Source organism: Motacilla alba, chromosome 3 (genome assembly GCF_015832195.1).
Source record: "Motacilla alba alba isolate MOTALB_02 chromosome 3, Motacilla_alba_V1.0_pri, whole genome shotgun sequence".
Classification (NCBI taxonomy): Eukaryota; Metazoa; Chordata; class Aves; order Passeriformes; family Motacillidae; genus Motacilla; species Motacilla alba.
Genome location: NC_052018.1, coordinates 19,544,441 through 19,570,147, shown reverse-complemented (window position 1 = coordinate 19,570,147; position 25,707 = coordinate 19,544,441). Strand labels below are relative to the sequence as shown.

Here is a 25,707-nt window from a genome sequence, read left to right as displayed (position 1 = left end):
CTCTTAGGGCATAGTACTCTCAACCAAGGTTAGTAATGAGTTTGTATATAGAATACTTACATTCAAAGTTTTGTACATTGCGAGTAGTTTTTCTTCATTTGTAGATAAAAAAATGCAATGACAATTTTATGGGGTCAGCTTTTTACTTCAAATTTGAAAATCACTCCTCAGAATGTACTTGTTTTAAGATCTTAAAATCTTTTGTCTGAGGAAACTCCAAAATCAGTAGTGATTATAACCAGGGGCAGTGCTGTATCACAGCAAGGCCATATGAAATGTTCCTGGCTGGATCAGTGAATGGAATGAAGACATAGACACACCTGGTAAGGTATGAAGAAAGTAATCAGGCAGGTTCCAGTTATCTCCTGCATCCCTTCTAGCCTGCGTGAGTCTATGATTCAGGTAGTGCTGCAGGTGCTAAAGATCAGAGGTCTGAGACAGAAATGCTTTTTGGGGCACGTGGCTTACTGCACTCTCATTCTGGTTACTGAATTTCTGTGCAAGAGAAAATAGAATGGAGTTGTTGTTTGTTTGTTTCTTCCAGAAAATGAACATTTCTAAAAGGCATCAAAAAAATTTCAGAAGAATTTTGGAAGTACTCAACCTTCTTATACTGCAATTTTTTTTTTTTTTTGATATATGATGTCACAAATCTCAGAGAGGTGCTGTTATTCAGTACAGGAGGAAGATAAAAACAAAGGCTATTCACAATGTTACTCTTTTAGTATTATATATAACTAGAAATTAAGTAAGAGAACCTGTCTAAATTTATCTCACAGGTGACATTAAGGCAGTATTTCTGGTTTCAGATTCTAGTGTTTTAATGTAAGAGAAAACAATCTGGCAATATTATTTAAGGGAAAACAAAAAGTGTTCTATACATATGTGCATTCTCTCTCTATTTATATAATATATATATATTGATACACAGACACATATACCAAAATACAGATGTATTTACATAGAAAAGAATATCTGTGAAAAGTTTGTTATAATGAGAAGAAGTGTTATACATGCCAGAGATTTGAGACTGGTGCAGATACATATAAAAATAAGTTTTGGACTAAAAATCTGTATATTCATAATGTAGATAAATCACCAATGGATTTTCATTACACAAGGTACTAATAGTAGTGAAACTGATTGGCTGGCTTTAAGAGTGGCTTTTAGTTAAGCAGTGAGATTTGTTGCTGCTTCAAGAAATATACTGAATTTTAAAAAATAAAAAAGGCTTTATTGTGCAGCAACATTAGAAAAGAAATAATTTGCCTGGTTAAAAAAGCAATTTTTATCAGGCATTTTACTGTTTTCTGTACTTGAGTAAAATGCCTGAACGTATATGAGTAAAATTCTCCTTTATAACTAAAAAGCTGATTTCCTAAAATGGTTGATAATTTGTGATACTTTTCATGAAATTTAATGCCTTTTTTGTGACAACACTTTAAAATGTTTACAACTTTACTTTGTATGGATATAGTACTATTTTTACTTCCAAAGGTAGAAGCATAATAGAATAAAACAGTTGTTTCTTTTTTAGATCTCTGTAATTTCTGTGCTATCTAAATAAAGTAACTAGTTGTTTATTTTTGTACTGTTTAATTTTTTCAAAAATTGGATAAGTGATTTTGTTGGCACTGACCTAAGCATCAGCTGACAGCATTTGTGCTTCAGTTTTTAAAATAGGATTAACACTTCAATAGGATTTCATTTCATTATTTCACAGAAGCACATCCATCGCAGCAGTGCTTATAAATACTATTCTTATAGTTTTGACCTCTCAGCTGTGATCACTGTGTTTATAAATTTCAAATTATTTTATTCTAGATCACCCTTCCTGAACAAGTTCACTGCAACGTACACAGAAACTCAGTTCAAGAGCATAACTTTACATTTTTGAAATACAAGATTAATTGGTCACTGAGTGCTGGAGATTGATGCATTGCAAATCATAGTAAAAAATACATTGAATTTTTCCTAAGCACATCCTCCTCAACAATATTAGAGCAAGTTTTGCTAATTCCAATGACTCATCACCAGGTCTGGCCTTTCAAATTTTTTCTATTGATTCTGCCTTCCATTCTAGCAAAGATTAAATTTTTTTTCCTACCTCCAAAACTTTTGCTAAAGCTAATTGCAGAGGGAAGAAATTTCTGTGTCAGACAGATTGAGAAAAAGTAAATGCAAACTTTAAAATATAATGCAGAGTTACAAATTCAAGAGTAAAGTGATATAATTAGCCACAGAGTAATTTTTATCCCATAAGAAATTATTTTACTTTCAAAACCAGGTATTTTTTCTGCCCGTATAACAAATCATCAGTTGACTCAGGGTATTAACAACATTGTTGATAATCTCCCAGATTATGGAAAGAATTATTGATGTTGAAACTTCTCAGTAATGTTCTATAGGCCTGATTCAGGCTGGCTGGGGTTTTGGGGTTTTTTTTAATGTAATTTAATACAGTATTGGTTTTGTTTTTTCCTTTTGAAACTGGCTTAAGATGGAGTACATCATACTCATTGTACATTGATTGGTGATTTGCTATTAGTTTCTAAATGTGTTATATTTTTATATATGTGCTATAATCATAATAACAATTTTTGTAAGGCAAATAGTGCTGTGGACTTACAGTCAAATAAATGTAGAGCCATGTTCTTAGAGCTATGTAATGGAATGTCCAGAACTTGAAAAGGAATCATATCAGTCAGGTTTTCTTGTTGTACAGTGAATCCATCAGATCAATAAAAAATGCTTCAGAGAATCTTCAGATGCTATGTGTGGGTAAAGTGTACAAGATTTCATGTGTTTTTCATCTTGCTCTGTGTATTCCCACTTTTAATTACTGAAGAGTGTTCATGAGTTTGTAGAATCTAGATGGTGGAGGTTGTAAAAATGAATGGATTTTGAAATCTAGGTTCATCCTATGTACAAATGATTGCCATGTATAATATTGGAAATTTTGGTTGTTCAAACATCAAACAATGAAGTACTGTTTTGTTGCAGAATTATCCAGTTAACAATCACATTTTCATCTGATGCAACTTTTCATTTTGTGAGACATTTTGCAATAATTTGACTACTGCTGCAAGTTCTGCTCATGGCTCATGTGATATGTGAAGTCAGACAAGCTGCAATGATGAAACAGAGCAGTGGGTTCAGCTCATGAGGCGTGATGAAAATAGGTAAATAAAATTAAACAAAGCACAATGGAATAGGGTTAGTTGGCATTGTGCCAGTTTCAAAAAAATCTCCTTTAGCCTTAAGAGCCAAAATTAATTAAAATCTTATTTTGAATGCATTTCCCCACCTTCTGTAGCAAGAGTTGACTCATAACTCACATTCTGCTGTGTTGAAAATTCTTCTGTTCTGTGCTAAGTTCATTTCTAAATTGATGCTGTCCAGGAGTGGAATGAACTCCAGACATTCAGCAGCTGAAACATTCTTGGCTTAAAACTGTGTGCTCTGCAAACACAGACTGTGTCCAAATATCACATCCTGTCTCCTGCATTCAGGACTGTCTGGAGGGCACGGTATCAGTTTCATGAGGGCTTTTAACAGTTTCACATGCCAAAGATGGTTTGGTGTGAAATTGTATGTGATACCTCCTCCATGGTATATTTCTGGGTTTTGGTGTTGACTCACCACCAAAAGGGTACAAGCACAGTAACCCAGCCTAGTCTAGACAAGCTGTTTGGCATGATGTGAGATTGCACCGAGCTGCACAGCATGGCTCTGTCCACAGTTGATGTTCTTCATCCCTGCAGCTGTATCCACCTTAATTTCATCAGCATTGGAGATTCATTCCACTGAGCCAGCCAGCTCAATATTAAGGATGAGTTAAGGGTAAACAGAGGTATTTAGGTTTATAAGGAAGCCAGAATGGATCAAAAATTTGTTAAACCCTGTGATAAGGAAGACTGAATGCAAGGCCATCTTTGAACATATAGCCTCATTAGAACATAAGGCCTCATTAGAATATCAGACAGCTGAAGCTGGGTGGTGTTTAATTTTTGGGCATTATTTCCTAATATCACTTTAAAATTTCTTCCAGTTTTTGTTTTAGCATTAATCTTATTTTCTATCAATCTTCTATTATCTTTGAAAGTGTTATTTTTCTTTATTATTAGAAAGCTAATGATATATGAAATTAGTATACTCATTGTTCTTTCTCATGGACCTATGTCTCCATCTCTAAACTTATTTTCAGAAGGCATGGAAGAACATTCTTAACATTTTTGATTTCTTTTTAACTGTTGCCTTCTCAAGACTAGACAGGCCATGAAAGGCAGTATCTCTTTAATAGAAGGAACATCTTAATGAACTGTTGAAGATCACTCAACAAGTAAAAGCAAGGTATTTTGATCTCTGATTCAGTATTTTTTTTCTATTCAACCTAGTGTATTTAAAGTCCAATGTCTGTCAATAATTGAGTTGATATAGTTGTGTTTTAAATCACAGATTAAAGGTCTTGCTTGCAGCAGGTGTATCTTTACAGTCAAGAGTGTAATTATGTCCAATTCAGGGAAGAGGAGAGGAAAAATACATCTGGATATATTGAAGTTGTCTTTTGCCTTTTGCATCCCTAATACTAATTTTTCCAATCTTTTCATTTCATCCACTTTCTTAACTATGCCTTTGGATTTTCTTAATGAAGTTAAATACTTATGCGTATATCTAATGCGAATTGAGAAATCCATGAAGTCAGTGAAGCTCACTATGTGCTTTAAGCAGCATTTTTTTTGTCATAAGACATATGAAACCTAGTATGTTTCTCGTGTGATTCAGGAATTCAACAAAAATTGAGTGAAAATTTGTACTGTGACCTACCTTGAAAATATAAAGACATCAGATTATCTACCAACTCAAATCTGCATAGACATGTGCATTAATTAACCAGCTGTAAGTAAGCATTTTCAGAGACTGTTTGGTAAATTTACCATTTCACTACCTTGGAAATTTTGGAAAATCTGATACACCCCTTCTTCAGCCCTAGTGGATAGGAAAAGTAAGCAAAGCAAAGCTAGAATTACTGGTTCTTTTCCCTTCTCACTGAGTGCAAAGGAATTTTTAATAGTTCGTGGCACTGTTAGAGGTTTGGCTTTTGGCTTTTTTTAGAGATTAGAATGATGGATTATTTACATTTGTGAAATTTTTTCAAATGTAATATTCTCAAAAATAAAATTTTAGGTTTTTTAATGATTATTTTCATACCATTACTTCAGCATAAGCCCTTCTAGGTTTCCATCCTGCTTTCTTTCATTCAGTATTACTTTAAAATTTAATCAATATACAGCATTTAATCAGCATTAAACCTCTTTAAAGATAATTAAGATGAAGAGTAAAGGTGATGTAGCACTATTTTTCAAGTAAAACTTCAAGAGGCAAACTAGATTCTGAAAAAGTTGAATATATTCCTTCAGTGAATAAAGTTATATGTTCCGTGGTAGCCCAAAGCTCTTTTTGAAGTATTTTGGTTTTAGTTTTGCTTCATTTTACACATAGTGACTGATAATTTTAGAGTAGCCTTTCATAAGCACCTTTGTATATGAGGATGTCGCTGGTGGGAGAAAGTTTCACAAAGTGTGGAAGATTTTTCTTAATATTTTTGTCATGTGGGGAGAATGTGATTTCATGGAAACATCAATAGATGTCTCATCTTCAGGTTTAAAATATGCCTGAAAGAAAGAGGACTGACTTTTTGTCTCCAAATAGTTTTTCCAGTCACTTTATTTCTAATATATTTTTAAACTATATAGTAAATTCTGCATTGTAGTGACACACCCTCTACAAATTCATTAATGATAAACATATTTTTGAGTGACCATCATTGATTTTAAATTACAGACTATTGGCTAAACCCAAAGACTTTCATCACAGACATGTCAGCAAGTGGCAGATGTCCAGTTTATTAGTTTAGTATGCAGCAAAATGCACTTTTAGAGAAAATTCTCTGATTGTCCCAAATGCTGTGCTTGTTTCAGTTCATAGAGTGTTTGGTATTGACCACATAATGCCCCTTCTCTCATTTACTTATGTAGACAGCCTTGATTATTTTTCAAGATTCTGCAAGCAGGATATAATTGCTTCGTGCTCTTAAACTATAAAATTTTTTGGCTAACACACATGAGGTGGCTGGGGATATTGCAGTATTCATCACCCCTGTGAAATGAGCAATGGGTCTTTGCTGACCTGGCAGTCAAAAGTCCTGGGGGAAAGGTTCAGCCTCCACTGCTCCATAAACGACAAGGGAATTGTCTTCTATGCTGCCAAATTACAATCCTCCATTTACCCAGTTTTCTTCCTTGAGGTTATATATCTTTTCATATCACTGCTTTTCCTTTTTAAGCCTTGAGCTGTTAAATAGTGTTATTTCAAGAATTTTAGCTGTGTCTAGAATTTAGTCTTTCCTTTTTGCATGAATACTACTCTATGTATTTTCTTATAACTTTTGTTACAATGCAGCAGTATTCTCAGAAGACTTAGACAATGTTGCACAACTGTGTTGTTATGTCATTATGCAGTGGATCACAGATACCTAAACATCTAGGAAAATGGTAATACCTACCTACCTACCTACCTACCTACCTACCCATAAATCTTCATGATGCACTCTTCCATCAGGATCTGAGCTTTCACACAAAACTGGTTCAGAATGACTTGCTTTCTTGCACCATATTTTTCTGTTGCCACCTTTTACAGAAATTTTTTCCAAATTCATTTCTTACATTTCCACATCTCTTTATTTACTGTGCTTTTTTCCTATATTGCTGATTCCAGCTGATCTTCCCAAAAGCAACAGCTGCTTTGACCACCTATCAGAGCCAAGAACAGAGGGCCTCAGGAAAGCAGCACTGCTGCTGCCCACATGTGCTGTCCTCATCACATCTGTGGCCCACAGATCAGCTGACTGGTACTTGTTGAAGAGCAAACAAACACATCTGCCTTGCTGCAGGGTGTTGGAACGTGAGTCCGACTGTGACTCCCACACAGAATAATATCTGAGGATTGGCTTGATAGGGTTTTCCTTCTGAATGAGGCTGACGACGCACTGTCCCTGTGTATCACCTTGTTTGGTTGCTGTCCAAGTTCTACACTGATTCCAGTTTCAGGGACTATTGCAGTACCTGTAAGCAAGGTCTGCTTCTGCCTACTGGGGCCTCTTGCAGCTGTTACTGGCATCAGGAGTGTGTCACAGTGTGGCACTGGTGTGCCCTAGGATAAGCTGCTTAGGGGTCCACAAAATAGAAAGATTTTTGTACTAATTTTCCTTGGTCAGCTTCTCTTAACTTGAGAACGCTTAGACTGGAGGACCAGTCTGATCTTGTTTAAAATCCCTGAAACTTACAGTATGGATATAAGGAGCCTCATCATCAACTGCTTTGATTCATGATCTCTTTCTATTCTGCCTCTTCACACATGCCTTTTGTATCCTGGTTTTCAGCTTTGATAGGATTAATTTTCTTCTTAGTAGCTGGTACAGTGCTATGTTTTTGATTGAGTATGGGAATGATGTTGATAACGCACTGATATTTTAGTTCTAGCTAAATAGTGCTTTCCCAAAATCAAAGACTTTTCACTGTCCCATGCTCTGCCTGCAAACAGGTGCACAAGAAGTTGGGAACGAGCACGGCCAGGAGAGGTGACCCAAACTGGCCAAAAATATATTCCATGGCAAAGAAATATTCTATCCCATAGAACATAATCCTTGGAATATAGACTGTGAGGAATTGTCTGGGAGCTGCCAGTTGCTGCTTAAAGATGGGCTGGGCATCAGTCAGCAGGAGATGAGGAATTGTATTGTGCATCACTTGTTTCTCTGGGGTTTTACTGCAAACTGTCTCCTTTACTATTATTATATTATACTTCAATAATTAAACTGTTCTTGTCTCAACCCACGAGGTTTTTTGGCTTTATGATTTTTTTCAAGTCTTGTCCCCATCCCTGGGGGCTGGCATGGGGTAGAAGAACGGAGTTGGAAAGGAGGGTTGAGGAAATGGCTTCATGATTAATAGTTGCCAGTTTAGGTTAAACCATAGCAGCTTGCTGATACAAACAATGCTTAAAATTTCTGCACTCACTTCTGAGTCAATCAGACACTGTGGACAAGGCATGCATCCTTTGAATTCATCCTTTTCTTCTTTGCCTCAACTGCAATTTCAAACTCACCCTCTTCCTTCTTTCTCCAATTCAAAGATGCTTCCACTTTTTTGTTGAATTGTTCAAATTTTCCACTATTGGTGTATGTATTACTAACATCTCAAATAGAAGTTTAGTATTGAGATGCCCACGCTAATGTTCATCACCTCTACCAATGTATGTACCCAGAAGAGATTACTTCCAATTGCTTTGTGACAGTTTTGAACTGCTTTAATTCCATTAAATTTCTGTACATAGATGTATTTTCTATGCCAGCTATAAAAAATTATATGCATGATTTTAAATACGAATTGGGATGAGAAGTGGGGTAAACACCTCCAATGCAACTTATAACATGATTTTTAAAATAAATAGAGAAATATTTCCTATTTACTAATGAACTATAATTTTTATCTGCCAAAAGAGTGATGAACAATTTCTTTTTTAAAAAGTGCTGTTTTGTAACAAAGGCACATTTCCAGTAGCAAGAACTAAATTGCAGAAATCAAGAATATTCTATTCAGTCCTTTCTTTTTTACTTTTATTTTCATTTCTCATAATACTGTCTTCGTTAACATTGATGGCATTCTTCTAAGCCTCAAGCTCTAACCTTAAAGGTCATGTATAAGACTAATAGGCCTTCTTTAATACTATAAGTATTTAAGGATAAGAGCCTTGATTTTAATTAATTTATGCATTTCATGAGATAAACTCTTCAAATTCCAACCAAAAAAAAGTTAAACATTTGAAAGTTAGCAAATAGACCTCAAAAATTGTTTGTATCTATGGAGAGTTCATTGAAGTTTCATGACATTATCCCCATTAAATCTGCAAGACAGGAAACATGCAAATTGTAGATCAAAATAATGTTATTCTTAGGGACAAAACTAACTCAAACTTCTTGTTAGAATTGTATTAAGTTCTAGTCATAACCTCTTTAATTACAGCAGTCCCTGTTTCCCTTTTCTGGAAGAATAATGAAAAGTATGAATCACATTTTCCACAAAATTTATTGAAATCCTTCATTAGTGAAAATTGACACTTCTATTCCATACTAAGCAAGTTCTTTATGCTTAGAAACTAGCTCTCTTAATTTGTTTAAAATTACTAGGAATCTATTACCTTTTTTGGATGAATACTGATTGCTGTGCCATTGGTCTTTTCACAACCAAATCAGTTTCAAATGAGGACTACAAAGAGTGTGTTAAAGCAATTGCTGGAAGAGAATATAACTTTTTTTTCAGTACTACTATCAATTAAAATCTACTCCTTCTGTAATCCCACAGCTGAACAGACAGGAATGTTATTTATAGGAGATGCAATAATACAGGTCAGTAAACTTTTTTTTTTCTCCACAGACATTTGTTTCATTCTTGCTTTTATTTCAGTAACTAACTTTGCATTACAAATCATTCTCTCCCTATCGTATCTGTTTTTAGGTTAATGGTATAAATGTAGAAAGTGCTACCCATGAAGAAGTGGTAAGTCATTCCACTTTGATTTTTTATTGGTGTACAAAATATCTTATGTCCAAAATTTTCTTTCTCTGCTCTTGTTTCAAGTGAATTTACTCTTTTTACTATAAAGACAGTGCTATTTTCAGGTTTATCATAGATTTGATTATTAAAACTTTTCCAGTTATTTAATTCCATTTTGAAATCATATTTGCCACAATGTTTGGTATAACCTGAAACAAAATTATTGAATAGTGGTCAGGTTTTACAGATTTGCTTGATTTATCAGACAGACTGTCTGAGGACAAAGCCAGTTCACATTCACTCAATGTGCAGCGCTTTTCCGGTCTGCAGTGCAAGGCCATATAGATAAAAATTGTTACCCCTGTTGCCTGTTTATTGGCAGTATCTCAGAATAACATCTGTAGCAACCATAAATGACATGGGCTTTGGCAGTCTTATCAGCAGGGCAGAAATTACATGGGAAAAGGAACTAAACTTGCTTTTATTACTTGAAGGTGATCTCTCTAGGTCAAGATAAAGTGCAGCTGCATGATCTTGCAGTCCTTTCTTGGTGTTGATTAATACCATCAAGCTGACTCTCTTACAGACAGTCTCAGTAATAGTTAGATCTACTTGTATTGGTGAACTGCGCTCCTGCTGCTTGTGTTGTTATTGCACAGAAAAAAACACAGAAAAAAAAAATTAACTTCCAGAAAGCTACTCCTCACAAAATGGTAAGTTACTTCCCTTAAGGATTGTTTATAAAAACCAAGAAGTGCTCCAGAACTGTCAGTGTAACACAACAGAGATGAGGAATGAGAGAGAAATGCATAGTGCTGCTCCTTTCCCTGTACATGGGAATTCAGTAGAAACATTAGGCATAATTGCTACTACCACAGCCTGTTACTGTGAGCAGAATAGGGTTAGAAGAATGTGTCAGGCAGTAGAGAAAAGAACAGGTTCTATGAGATGAGGCGGGCTGTTGACAAAGCTCCTCAGAGAATAGAAGATTTATTATTTCTTCTTTTAACAAAATTTTGTCTTTGCATTTTTATGAAATAAGGATTTAAAGTCCTCTTTATTTGAACATGGTGGGTTTGCAATTTGAAGGAAATGCTTTAAAAAAGAAGGTCTAGGAGCCAAAAATGTCACTGAAGAAGGTATATAACATATTAAGCTTGTTACTATATATTAAGCTAGTAATATAGTAATGTAGTGATTATGGGTAGTTGTCCAGAAAGCAAGAGGTTAACGATGAAGAACTCATCTAACTTTTAGAAAATCATACCTACATCTTCTCTCTCTGTAAAGGATGCCCGAAATGTCACTCAGGTTAAATGAGAGGTGCTCCAGCACTTCTGTTCAAAACACACTCATCAATGAGGCTTGGTTATTCTTAACCACTCTGGGTTCAAGTTTACACAACCTTGTTAACATAATACAATGCTAATATAATAAAATGGAAGCCTGTCAAAGGTTATTGAGTAATTCTTTTGGCTTGCTCTATATGCATCTGACACCATGGTCTCTGACATATTCAGTGGGACTCCTGAAACACCATCCTGAAATACAGTTTGAAGGCATTTCTTGCTGCTTGTGTTCTGGGTGCAGGAGACCTCTTTTCCAAACACCGAACTTAAGGTTATGAATTGTACTGTGTGATCCAAGGGACTGTGTACTGGGTCTAGGCTGAGGCTACATTAGTTTTCTTGGTAGAAGCCAGTATGGTGGTGTACTTTTGTTCATGACTAAAACAACATTCGTACCATGCCAGTGTGCCTGTTGTTGCTGAACAGTGCCTCAGCAATAGGCCGTCAAGAATTTCTTTTCCTCGGTTTTTCCCCTCTAAATGAGTAGGCTGAGAGTGGCCCAGAAGTTTTAAGGGGATAGAGCCAGGAAAGCCTATCTGAACTGACCAAAGAAATATCCAATACCATATAACATCATGCTCAGCAGTAAAAATTGTTAGGCGTGTTTTCATTGCTCTAAGACTGGATGGGCATCAGGAGGTCGTGATTGATTGCCTTTGCATTATTTGTTTTGTTTTTTTACCTTTGTCTTTATTTTAGTTACAAAATTGTCTTTATCGGGAAACTGTCTTTATCATGAAGATTTTCTTCCTTTGTGGTTCCTATTCTCTCCCATCCTGCTAATGGTGGGGGGAATGGGAGTCAAGCCACCACAGACTGCTGAAAGTGATGCTGCTTGCAAAGACAGAGATTCTGGATTACTCTGCTAGTCCAACCATAATGATAAGCCATTAAGGGGCAGAAGCAAATATGTTTCCTACTTTTTTTTGGTGTTGAACTGATGATTTTTTTTTCTGTTTGTTTGTCTTGTTGTGGTTTGAATATTTTATTTTTTAAATTGTAAATCTAACAAATGTTTTCAAAAATTTTCTTTCAGTTTTTTTTATTTTGTTTGTTTCACAAATGGCATTCCTTGCTGTTCCGACTTTTTCTCTGTTTGCTTTTACTTTCTGTCATTTTAGAATGTCTGCAGGTTCACCCTTTCAGGATGTAAGGAGGTGCAGTTAGTCAGCACACACTTGGAAAACCTTTCTTTTACAAAACTGAAGCTTCAGTGTCATTATACATCAGTATGGCTCACAGGTGTTAAAGACCTACAACCCATTGGGGTTAATACATGGGAGAGAATGCTACAAAATCTGAGAACTTTAGGAAAGTAGGACAGTTTGTTCTGTCTGCTACCTACCATCTTCCCTCCTGAGATGTTTATGTAGTTAGTTGGTCCTGATTGTACCAAATAGGTAGTTTTGTTTCTTGACCCTTGAACTTCAGCAGTGTTAAAAGGTGATTACTCCTGGGCAAGCCACACAATTAGCTACTCTGTCAGCAATAATTTAACAACAAACTGGCTCTCCTGTTTTTTAACTTCTGATACTAGAATTTGGTTTTTTCCACAATTATTCAAGCTGCTACTATCACACATTAGTTCTGGCTAAGGGTATGGATAGAATAAATAATTCAGAATCAGTGCCAAGAAAAATTCTGCTTTTGTAGTAGGTATTACAATAGTGTGGAAAATTGAAAATAATTTCTTTTCCTTGAAACTTAAGTTTATTTTTATAAATAGTCTACTGGTGTGGAGAATGCAGAAAATGTTAATTCAGAGATTAATATAGTTTCTGTATTGTTTATCAGAGAGGCAATTTAATTTTCTTTCCCTGGTGTCTAATCAGGTTGTCAATGTGCATAACATGAAAGGAGCAGTCAGATCTCCTGAGTGGAGAGAAAGAGGGAGGCAAAGATAAAGGAGTATGTTGGTTGAAGTTCACAAAGGTGTACCACTTGGTATTCTTTGGTTGGGATTACAATTTTCAAGATATTCACAAACTGTGAAAGGAAATGAAACATGAGGTTGCAGTTTTCTGTTTCAACAGAATTTTTTTCATAAAGTCAGAAAATGGCTTGTTTGGAAGGGATCTTGAAGATCATTTACTTCCAACACCCCTGCCGTGGGCAGGGGCACCTTCCATTACACCAGGTTGCTCAAAGTCCCATCCAGCCTGGCCTCGAACACTTCAAGGATGAGACATCTTCAGTTTCTCTGGCAACCTGCTCTGCTACATCACCACCTTCACAGTAAAGAATTTCTTCCTAATATCTAATCCAAACCTCCTCTTCTTGAGTTTAAAACTGTTCTCCCTTGAGCTATCACTACATTCTCTTGTAAAAAGTCCCTTTTCAACTCTCTTATAGCCTCCCTTAAGGGTCTGGAAGGTGTCCCCTGAGTTTTCTCTTCTCCAGGCTGAACAACGCCAACTCCCACAGCCTGTCATCATAGGAGAGGCACTCCAGACCTTTGAGCATCTTCTTGGCCCCTGGTAATCACAGGGCTGAACAGACTTCTTTTGTGGTGTGAGTCTGAGTACTATTATCTCCCTGTTCTTAGTGAAAGATAAAAATAGGATTCAGAAAGATTTTTGTGAGTCCCTGATGTAAGCACTGCCCTCTGCTGAAATGCACTAGAAGTACCTGCTTGTTTCCACCACAAGCAAATTTTAGGAAATGTGATGAAAAACCATCTCTGTTGCCTTTCAAAGGGAAATTGGACAGGGTTCTACATAATCTCTCATGAAGACTGTTTTATATGAATCTATGATTAGTTCAAATGTAATTTTGTATGAAATTATTCCTATTTCAAGGATTAATAAACTGATTATTTCCATTAACTAGAAAATGCAGGAGAGGGTGTTTAGTTATACAAAAATGGAAAATTAGGTGTTGTGTGTTATTTTTTCTTACTATATATTATTTACGTATTGTATAGTAAATTAGTATGTTTGATGCATTTTTAGTATTCCATACAAATGTTAATCTCTTTGGAATTTTGCTCAGTGATCCAGGAAAATACTTGGAGAAATTTTTTTCTTTTTGTTTATGAATAGTCTCACAGAAGGACATTGCTAAATAAACAATATCTATTAAAACAGAGAACCTATTCAATAGAAATAATTTTAGATTTTCAGAATTTGAACAGATTTTAGTTGATAGTAATTATTTTTTTAAAAATATTCAGTACTTCATATCGAATTCAGGGCAACCCCAACATCTGGGAACGATTGGCATCTGATTTCATTGATTCAGAATGCTGAACAATTGCTTTATTAAAACTATACTATATTACAATAATACTATACTATATTAAAGAGATACTATACTAAAGAGATACTAAAAGAATACTAAAGAAAAACTTTGACTGTCTGAGACAGTAAGGACACAGCTTGGACCTAATAGACCAATTAATATAAACAACCATCACCAGAATCCTATTAAGAACTCACTCTCAGTAAACAATCTCCATAACACATTCCACATGTGCAAGAACAACAGGAGCAGCAAGTAGAGATAAGAATTGTTTTCTCTTCTTCGCTCTGTGCTTCTCCAGGAAAAACCCTGAGAGAGAGAATTATGCACGCTCTCTGTTCAAAGAATGTGAATGCCACAACTTCCCACGTTTCACAACTTCAGATGTTTACTGTAATGCTGTTTAATGTGTCATTGGCATGTCTGACTGACAGTGATGAACATGTTCTTAGGCTGATTAATTGAGATACAACAATTGAACCTGAAAATTGTTTATCTTCATTGAGACACTGAGATTCTATTTTCATTTGTGCATTAGCTATTTTGGAATTGAAGGTCTCTGCATGTTCTTCTGGAATTCAGTTCCAAATGGTGGAGCACAGATTATGAATTTTATCCATATAATATCAGAAAAAAAGAGATCAAGTAGAAAAATAAGAGAATGCATAACTAGAATAGGCACATAATGGTTACCTACTCAACAAATGTACCAAAACTAATAAAATAATAAAAAACATGGAGTGATGGATTATTAAAATAAAATCATGACAATCATAAAATAGCTTTTCAAATAGATGCTTGAGAAGCAGCAAAAATATTTTTCTTTACAAATTTTACTGTGTAATGATATCTTAAAAATATGAATAAATTAATAAGTAGATTTTATTGATTTAATAAAAGAATTAATCTTCAGACAAATTAAGAAATGTTTTTACAATGCAAAAATTGCAGTGTTGTTCTCTGTTGATTAAACCACATGTTATTATTGGAATATGTAATTCATTAATATTTGAGGCAACAACTTTATGACATTTAGAGAAATAAAAAATCAAGTTTTTTATTTGATATACACAGAAGGTTTAAAAACTTAAGGTTACTGCTAGAAATAGTTAACAATACAGACCAAAATTCAAGGAAATTTTTTTAGCTATATTGCCCAGGTAGTTGCTACACCTACATGTATAGATACCCTTACAGACCTACACATTTTTCTGACCCTTGATTGACTATTAACTTCAAATTACTCCTCGAATTTCTGCAGTTTTTCCTGTGGGATGCTTTTTGGTTTGAACATGCTTTTTCACTCAAGAGAAAAGAGGTTAATAAGTAAGAAATGAAAAGTGTAATTCAAGTACAACAAGTATAAAATGAGAGCTTGACCACTTAAATGAAGGAAAAAATGAATATTTTTCTATGTAGACAAGCTGTGTATGTTTCATGTCTTGGAGGTCTATCTTAATGGTACCAAGACTGAAACTTCACAATACTTTTAGTAATGCTCTGCATGATTTATTTGAATAGCTTGTCCTTTGTACACAATTTTTTTTTGTTTTCACAGCATAAAAGAAATATTCTCTTAATATTGGAAGGGTAATTCTACCAGATCCATAAGAACCTGTAACTGAGTTTTTTTCACCTCATGTGAAGATTGTGTGATTTCTCTGCATGTCATGAAACCATTTGATTTCTTTCCTCAACTGCATGGCTCTCGCATTTTCTCAGTTATTTCCAGAGTTTGCTTTTAGATTTAGATTGCTTTTGGTTTTTTAGATGATTTAGATTTTAGTAAACTCTTTCTGCTTAGAGTTTAAGTCAAAACCTTTAGCATCTTATATTTTTCTCACTCTAGCTAATTTCCAACACTAACCTACATTGTCATTAGGTTTTCAAAAAGACATTTAAAGGGTTCTACATATCAATTTTTCTATGACTAGTTTCTGTGTAAGAAACTTTAACATTTTTTTGATTACACATACTGTCTTCCCAATATGGTGCTGTTATCATTTTATATAAATGGACAATTTGGGGTGTGGAATAAGGGTATCTTGAGTGGCTTAAAGTTTTGATGTGCTCCAGACTATGAGAGTGTCTCCAATTACCTAAAGACGTGTGAACAGAAATATCATGCGTAGAATCCATCACACAGAAGTATTATTAACAGGGAGCTTGCTGAAATGATCTCAGACTGACCCCTTGCTTTCTTTATTATTAGGGAATTGATAGTTGGGATCAGCCAATGTGTATATATAGATTTGGAACCGTTTGAAGTTACTTTCAGGCACAATGCACTTTTGACACACAGCTGATCAAGAAACTGCATAATTTCTATAAGTTGGTTTTCATTGAGAAGCTCTTTACACATGAAAAATTCATAAAGTTTTTGTTAAGTTAATGCATTGTTATGTATTTATAGGACTACAGATACACCAAAGAAAAGTTATCAATCTTTTGAAGATTTTCCTCTCTTAACTTTATCTTAGTAGTAGTTCTCATTGTTCATTTGTCATTGCCTTCATCAGTTCTAAAAGAATGTTTTAGTTATCTATTATGTAGACAGCAAACACCTGTTAATGCTGAATGCATATCTGCAGGACAGCTGCATGCATCAGACCTGAGGCAGGAATGGGGAGAAGTGAACAAACTCTTTTATTGAGCAGCATTTCTTAATGAGTTTAGTGTAGTCACTTTCATTAAGACTTACTGTGTACTTCAGAAAATTTCTGCTGCTATGTAGGTGGGCAGAAATAAACATCAATAGCAAAAAGGCTAAAATGTGATAGTTGCTGGACATAGTTTTCTTTCAGTTACCTTACAGAATATTCCTGAGCTACTTTCATGGACATTTAATCATAGCAGAACAGGAGTTATCATGACAGTGAGACAAATGATTTTATAAAGTTTTTCACCTTGTTTGGATGAAAACTATTTAAATTTAATTTCATTTCTCCAGGTGCTAATTTCCCATAAGTATTCTGTATCCCAGCACTGCATAAAGATAAAGCTACATAAAATCATCAAATTATAGTATAAGTTTACAACTTTATGGAATGTACGATTCATCCTCATTGTTTCCAGATGCTCTAAGAAGTGTGATTATTTCCTCACCGAATGCATCTGGCAACATTTATCACTAACAAGTCATAGGATACTTTTGGTCTCCAATGTCTTTCACATGCAAATGAACTCACATGCTTTAAGACATTATTTTGCCATTTAAATTTGCATCCATTTGCCCCCTCTTACTGTGCTTTTGTAGGGGATAGCAAAATTTCAGAGAAAGATTTTTTAAAAATGGATTAACATAAGTACCTATGTAAAATGTACACCTCAAAGTATTACACAACTTTTGTAATGTAATTGTGGAAATCAACTTTATTTCAAGCTCTAAATATGTTAAGAAAGTATTCACATTAAGTAGTTTATATTTCAGTAGTACTATTTTACCTCCATCATTTCACAGGAACTTAATTTCCTGTGTTAGAGAAGCAGCAAGTACACTGGCATTATGAGCATTTCCAATGTGTATAATCTTTGAGCACAAAAGCAGAATTACTGTAATTAAAACTGATGGAAGAATTCAGGTACCACACACAAAGGAGCTCTAGGAAGGATTGAATTCTTTGTTAAGCTATGGATGCAAATTGTAGCACTTAGGTAAAGCACAACAGTGTGGCTGGACAGCTACAATTTTAAGTAACTTCTAATGGTACAGGGAGTTAAGATATTTAAATTTTTTTAAAAGGCCTTTCTTTTAACCCTTTTAAATTTCTATTTATGTCTTTTATAAATGTTGAAAGACATACAAAGGATTTATGAGAAATTATACCAGCCACTTTAGTCATAAGTAGAGGGGCACTTTCTTCCACCTCCTCCTCTACCTCCCACCTGTACAAAACGGAGTGCCATAGAGGTAGGTTAAATACATGAACAAAAAAGGGACTTGGAATAAGAGCAAAAGGGTGTAAGCTATCTGTGGGTAAATCCGTGGGGAGGGTGGGGGAGGTGGGGGCAATTGTCTTTGAAAGGGCTGCTAGGAAAAGGAAAAGCTAATTCATTAACCATATTGTATTATGTCCCTTGTTATCCTTGGTAATTAGTATGAAGACTCCTGCTTCCTTTGATCCTTATATACTGGGCCCAAAGTAGTCTATCTCTTCCTTTTTAGTCACTCTGCTGTGTTTCCACTCTGGCTAAACTAATGTAAGCAGTGTCACCTCCATCTCATTTCTCTCTGACACCTTCCTTTTCCTATCTAAATAGTGTTTTTGGCTTTTCATTAATTTACTGCCTAATATTAGGTGACCTTCAGTATTTCATCAGGGTATAGAGAATTTTGAAGTGCTATACACTCTAGCTCAATGTCATCAACACAACATAGCTGCAGGCTAATAAAGAGTTAGTGTGCACCCTGGTGATTCCAAAAAAAAAAAAAAATTAAATAAATGTTTGTGAAAGATTAGACTTAATCTGTTTACATAAGTGAAACTCAGTTATTTCGTATTTTTAAGGATTTTTTAATGGAAAGGGAAATATAAGTATAATAGAGGCCTTACAACCACATAAAATTAATCCACTAATAAAAGTGGTCTATTTCTGATCACAGGAGAGATTAACTCATTTGAGATCAGAGTATGTATTGTACATAAGTACTATTTCTCTTCAAAAAGTTATTGACTTAATATGATTGTGATCTGTAGTGAATAGATCTTATAGGTATCACTAATATTTCAGACTCATTTGCTTATCTGCTGACTTGAGGATGAATAATATCATTTACACTTGTTCCTTATTGTAGAGAGCAGACAAAACACTCATAGAGCAGAAGTGTATTCATAGTAGCACATTGCATCAAAAGTATTAAAGGACTGGATTAGAAAATCAAAAGGATTTTTGGTGGTTTGTTTTTGGTTTTTGCTTTATTGTCTGATATGATATTAGGCATCAAAAAGTTTAATACAAAGATGTCTAGTAGAAAAACTATAGCCCTGTATTTAAACAATTGTGGCTCTAACTGTGATCAGTACTCTGAGGAAAGAGAAACCAATTCAGAAGATTGTAACATGACAATGGGACTTGAATGCTATTCCCCTTATCAAATAGCATGTTATTTTCCCAGTGAAGGAAATTTTTAGTATTGAATAAAATAATATAGTTTATGGTGGTCTATACTGAATAAATATGAGCCTATACAGTAGCAAAAGTACAAGCAATCATTAACAGGTCTATAAATGTTCTCAGGACTATGGTCCTGAGACAAAATGAAGAAGTTTCAGGTATGGGATTTTGTCTAAAAAAGATTTCTCTCTGATGTGTGCTGAATATTGCAGATGATCTGCTGGTTTATGGTGATAGTCACACTTTCATATCTGTGGAACTGGGGAAACAAAAGCATTAAGGAGTGGCATAGAGAGGTACTACTACTATGAAATTGTGCTGAACTTTATCCATAAGTATTCCTCTTATTCTTTTACGTTCATCTACATGCTGTAAGGTGGCAGTGGACACACGACTGACACCAAAAACGGTGGCAAGCATCAGCCCTTTATTATTCCCAGTACCGTTTTTTATAACGTTTTTCTCACATGCATAACACCTGCATGGTCTTTTACTCTTTTGTGATGGGTCGATACACATCAGCATTCCACACTTCTTCTCCTTCAATGCTGTTCATCTACCTTATACAGCTGCACCCCATTAGGGATGAGGCTCTGCCATAGCCCCATTCCTATTCTCCCACAATCTATTCTCTAACAGTAAGAAGTTTAGTAACGGAGAAATGTTTTTATGCTCTAGTTTCCTCAGTTCTTTAAGTTTGAAAGAATGAACATATGAATGATTATAAATAAATTCTGTGGCAGATTCAAACTGCAGAGCACTCCATTAGACTGATCAATCCATGGGTCTTCTAGCTTGTACTTTATCAGTGAATGTGCAGGCGACAAAAGCACTTCTTGTTGCTTCCTATCTTTAATCCTGTACTAACTCTAGATTAGGCTAGAAGACTTAGATCAAAGGGATCATTGTGGAAAAGTTTGTTGTGAGAAAAGGAAGAAATGTCCAAATTGTTAGCAATTTCTAAATCAGAAACTGCAGCATATGACCTGCTGGGTTTGACAACTTCCAAACCTTCTGGTTTTGTTTTTACATTTGGTAGCACCAGACAGCCTTCATTAGGTATTGCCCATCCTTCAGCTGAAGTTATCTTCATCATCGTTTTATACCATTGCCATTAAATGATGGCAGGGGTTTTTGGTGGATGTCTCTCTTCTCAGAAACTTCAGGTCAGATAAAATCTGTTTCTGAGAGCTGTGCAGGTGTTACAGACACAAGCAAACAACAAAGAAAATTGAAAAGTAATGGCTACATGGAAACCTGCATTTAGTCTTTTTAGCTCAATTTGTGCTACTTTGAGTTTGTCTAAACTGAACCACTTAAATATAATCTGGAAAAATTTCTAGATACAGTTGAAGATTGTGAACCTGCAGGGTTAGGATGTTGCAATTTCTTTTCTTGAAAAGGACTGCAGAAATGGGGTTTTGCAACAGAAATGTTTGCAATTCTATGGATACTGATTCCACTTTACCATATGTGTTTCCAATCACATGTAGTCAGATAAGTGTATGTGTCTGTTGTGAATTTTTGATATCTGAGACAATTCTTTCTTTTTACAAGTAATGCAAAACAGAAGATAAGCAATAAAACATACTGCTTGTTCTTTAATTTTGAGTTCTGTGGTTTTGAAACCTTTTTATTTATAGCACACTGATCACAGCTGAGACAAACCTTCATTTCCAGAGAGAAGTCCTCATAATGCTCTGATATTCTTGAAATTTTTTGAAAGTGTTATTTTCTTAGGAATAGGTCTTCATGTTTCAGGGAATAGTTATCCTTAAGCAAATTTATTTAAACTTTTCTGGCTTCAGGGAACAGCCGAGTTGAGTCAAAATTTATTTTCTAATGCACAATATGCAACAGCACCTTTGATCTTCCAGACAGTTTTGCAAGCATTGTTTACACAATGCTAATTACACACTAGAGTGTGTAATTAAATATAAAAAAGTATGTACAGAATAATGAAAAAAATTGAAATAAATAATTTATTTTTTGTTCATAATGCCTGGTATTTATATCGTACAGAAGCAGCATTATTTGTTTAAATTGATACTGAAGCTATCTGTAAAAATGTCTTTTACTATACTCAAGGCAGAAATTAGAGAAAAGTTAGAAATGAGTAAACTAAGAAGTTGCAGTTTAGTTTCAATCTGTGAAAATTTCCAAAGGCTACATTGACTGCCATTTTTTGTAGCATATTTGTATAAATTGTTCAGACACAAAGGCTTGCTTTGCATTAGCTGGCTAAGCATTTAGAAAGAGATTATTGCTCATTGAATGGCAATGCTAAGGAAAAGAAGAATCAAAAGTATTTATTTGAAACCATTCCATATTTGACCATTGGAAAAGAGATAAGTATTAAGAAATCATTGTTTCTTGAACTAACTTAATTCTGCTTCATGGTCTTCTTATATGAATTGCAATGCAATTTTAATTTTAAAAACTATTTTTAAAGCCATTTTATGTCTACTGGCATTTTAAAATCTACCTATACTGCAAGGTGTCTGTTTCTCAGACATCTCCCTTGCCTACTCATAGATAGAGGCATAATACCAGATTTTTAGCCCTGTTCATATGCTTTGAGCTGAAATTGCCAAGTTTCCTAAAGTGCCTTAAAGTATACTTTTGCCTAGGGGGCATTTTAGGTGTTAAATACTATTGTTCTGTCTGGAGTGTGAAGAATTTTTTAAAACTTTTAGTTATCTATATTTCATTGGTGATTTTTGGTTTTTTGTTTGTTTTTTTACTATCATATGTTATGGTCTAATTCTTCATATATTTTACTACATCTCAGTTTTTTGCCTGCTCCATTGCAGGCTTGTACATAACCTTCCATCTAGATACTTTTCAAGTCCAAGACTTGCACTTCATGTGAATTTCAAGTGTTTTATTTGGGAAATGCTTGTACCTCAAGCCCAGGCATTCATCAGGTGATTCACATCCTTCTACTTCAGAATTTTTGCTTCAGACTTTTAGTCCAATATATGTACTTAAATATTCTCCAAGGCATGCAAGATAAGATTAATTTCATCTAACTTCCTATGTTTGAAGTGTAAGGTTATCATCCAGATTTTTTGTATTCAGAGATACATATCTGTGAATGAGGATTTCTTTTTATCCTAAGATCTTTACTGATTTCTATAAACTCTATTAGCAAATACTTTAGAGCTGAATCTCCTAAATGGCCACAGTGAAATGATTTGACTTCTGCACTCCGAATAGATATTGGCTAAGGGGCCATATGGGTGAAACAATTCATCAAAAACATTCTCGTTTTCAATTTTAATTGCTGTTCTTAATAAAACAGAACCTGTTTCAAACAGCTAAAACCTTTTCTAAATCTCTGAGCAGTGTGAATATGTATGTTCAGATATGTTTGAAGATTTAGATCAAATCATAGTAAACACAAAGAACCAGAATTTAAAAAGAATGCCAGCAGCTTTGCATTGTGCCATTGGCTTGTCTGCTTAGATGCATATAAAATTTCCCTTACTGAGTGCTGACAGTAAAAATGAGATGACAAATGTCATTAGGTTTTCCTAAAATATGTCATATTTTTCTCTTCGGACTCTCTGCTGTAATTAGTTGAGATATAGAATCTCCTATTTAAATTTGTAATATTTTCTCTGTTCTGTTCCTGAGAAATGCATGTGAGAAAGAGAAGCATAATAAACCCTGGACTGATAAATGTTCTTAGAGATAGGCAAAGACTGCAAACGGGAGCCAGCATGAAAAGCAAGCATTTCAGCTGAAGCCATTTTTTCCTTTATACACATGAACACAAGTAAATGCATGAACACACACACACACACACAGAGTCAGCACTAAATGCATTTAATCAACCTTGAAAATACGACAAAACCCACTCACTTCTGCAATTCACTTTTAATAATTTTACTACAACAGTGTAGCAGTGAATGTTACTACAAAGATACTGGATTTGTCTTTTTTGAACTTAGTGGACTTTTGCAAAAGCTTCAGCATCACAGAGCAGTGCATTATTTAGTGACCTTCTGACTGTTAAGACCTTCTTGTGATCACTGAAATTGATTTAGTTCTGTTAGTATGTGTGTGGTTCAACACTCTGCCCTCTTCAGGCATTACCTGAAGAATACTAAGCAGCTTCAGAGAGTATGGTACAGTGTGAATATCTTTTAAGATACTAGTGATTCTTGGAAATTTTAAACCAAATCATTGGAGTTATTTCCTTTTCAAAGTATAATTTGAAATAAAAAATGAAATCTCATACTGTGCTACAGTTTCTAGTCTACTGTTCTGTTTCGTTCCAACAATTTTTGGATTTATTTTTGTAAAATTTGACTAATGTCTTCCAAAAGTACATTAGGCAATATGTCTGTCATGCTGTCTCCTCTCATCTCTTGACAAATATAAATGTTTCTGTGCAAACATTCCTTGCTTAATATAGTTGTTCTTCTGTGTTTGCAATAGGTTTACTTCTACTAGGAAATTAAAATTCTTTCTTGTTATTCCAAAGGTAAAATTAAAGTACTTCACTTTAGCTTATTTAATAAGGCAATCGTGAAAAAGAGAGTTCTCAGTATTAATTTTATTTGGTTTATATTTCTTCCTATTAGATGTATCAGGACTAAACTTAAAATGTGCTGATTTTGAAATTTTCTATTTAATTATGCCAAACACTGTTGTTTCTGTATTGATTATAAACTAAAGTAGGCCTTTTTATTAGATTTACCATGTGTAAAAGTCAAGTGTTTTTACAAGAGCAGCAGCACTTTGTAACAGGATCTTGTATTTTTTGCCAACTGTGACTTCTCCCTGCCCTTTCTGACGTTTTTAATTTGGAAGAAAATATATTGGTTTTCCTATCTTTGTAACAGTAGAGTAAGCCTAGCAAAGCTACCAATCATCTTCAGTGTTTATTGAGTAATAAATAATGCATAAACAAGGAAATAGGAAATTTCCTGCAGGAAATAAGGGGCAGAGGATGTCAGGAGACATAGTTTTCTTGCACCTTAGAAGTTAAGACACACTGGTTTACTTTGCAGCCCTAACATACTTTTGTATGACCTTTAAAAAAAATGCAGTTTGCTACACTGTCATTCTTGTTTAGTCCTGTTGTGACCATCTTCAAATGGTTTAGTCAGAAATCAGTGATCATATTATTTTTCCCCACAATGAGACCTCAGGTTCTCTTATAGTCAATTGTCCACAAAAGTACAACACTCAGATTTCTGGGGTTGAGTAGGTAGCACTGGCTGTTATATTTTTCATAGTAAATAATTTCAAAGTAGATTGAGTGAGGGGGGAGATGGGGGTGGAAGAAAAAAAAGAAAAAAGGTTCTTGGTTTCCATCAGGCATAAGCGTGATGTTTTCATGTAAGTGAATACATCAGTCTCTGGTGTAAGCATTATTTTATGTACACAAGTGGAAGACTTAAAATGTTTGAGGTAATCCTGCATCTCATGATGTTGGCTCATGCGGCATTGTGCTAAAACAGTGGTCTGGAGCGACACAACCACCAGCTTTCTCCCAGCACATTAAACCATTAAATGCATCTATATAATTCAGTTTGCTACAGTAAGTAACTAACACCAGAGGGGTCTCCTGGGTTCCGACAGGAACTGGGTTCCATCAGAGATATTCTTTGTAGTTCTGCATTAAAAAAAACCACTTTATGTGGTAGTGTGCTATGCCCCAAAGTGAATTCTGATGTTTTAAAACATGTCTATACGTGTGTGTGTGTGTGTGTGTGTGTGTGTGTGTGTGTGTGTGTGTGTTCCGTTTTGGTTAACAAATGCTTACAGACAATAAAGACACAAAACTCAAGACTATATTTGAAATACAAAAGTGTGCTTAATTTGGTACCCAAATCAATCAAACCAAATACTTAATACTGAATGATGTATTAATATATTTCCCTGTATCTTTCTGTTTGTATACAGACAAAATTAATGTATTATATCTACATAAACACATATTTCCCTACTATCCTATGTCAGTTTTATAAAATCAGTTAGTGGAAGTTGTGTTCAGCTGGTATGTAATTAAAGTTGCCCAGCAAATTATTTATTCAGGTTGTTCTACTGGTCTTGCCTACTCTTTTCCATTGTTGGTGTGGCTTGATCCTCAACTATTCTACATTCTAAGTCAGAAGTGCTTACACTGAGTTTATTATAGATCAACAGGAATGTTGATTTCATTGTAAGTAATGTGCTTTCCATGACTGATTGTTCTTTGGTTTAAAGTGGTTGTTATTTGTCACACTTGACAGGTACACCTACTGCGAAATGCTGGTGATGAAGTTACCATCACAGTTCAATACCTCAGGGAAGCTCCATCATTTTTAAAGCTCCCATTAGGTAAGAGGAAATTAGTGAATGGGAGTAATTTGTTTTCCTCTCTGCAGTATTCT

At 34.7% G+C, this 25,707-nt stretch overlaps 1 protein-coding gene across 4 annotated transcripts in view; it reads left to right on the top strand.

The window, feature by feature from the left end:
• SNTG2 (syntrophin gamma 2) overlaps positions 1 to 25,707 on the top strand; it is a 226,597-nt gene that overhangs the window by 109,378 nt on the left and 91,512 nt on the right. For 3 of the 4 annotated variants that reach the window (XR_005256365.1, XM_038132325.1, XM_038132324.1), the window contains exons 5-7: positions 9,423 to 9,466; positions 9,576 to 9,617; positions 25,567 to 25,654. Coding sequence is in view for 3 of the 4 variants with exons in the window: in XM_038132325.1 (XP_037988253.1) it covers positions 9,423 to 9,466; positions 9,576 to 9,617; positions 25,567 to 25,654 (174 nt within the window). In the remaining variant the exon portion in view is untranslated. Of the gene's footprint in view, positions 1 to 3,003; positions 3,183 to 9,422; positions 9,467 to 9,575; positions 9,618 to 25,566; positions 25,655 to 25,707 lie in introns of all 4 variants that reach the window. The other variant, XM_038132326.1, reaches the window with a different exon arrangement.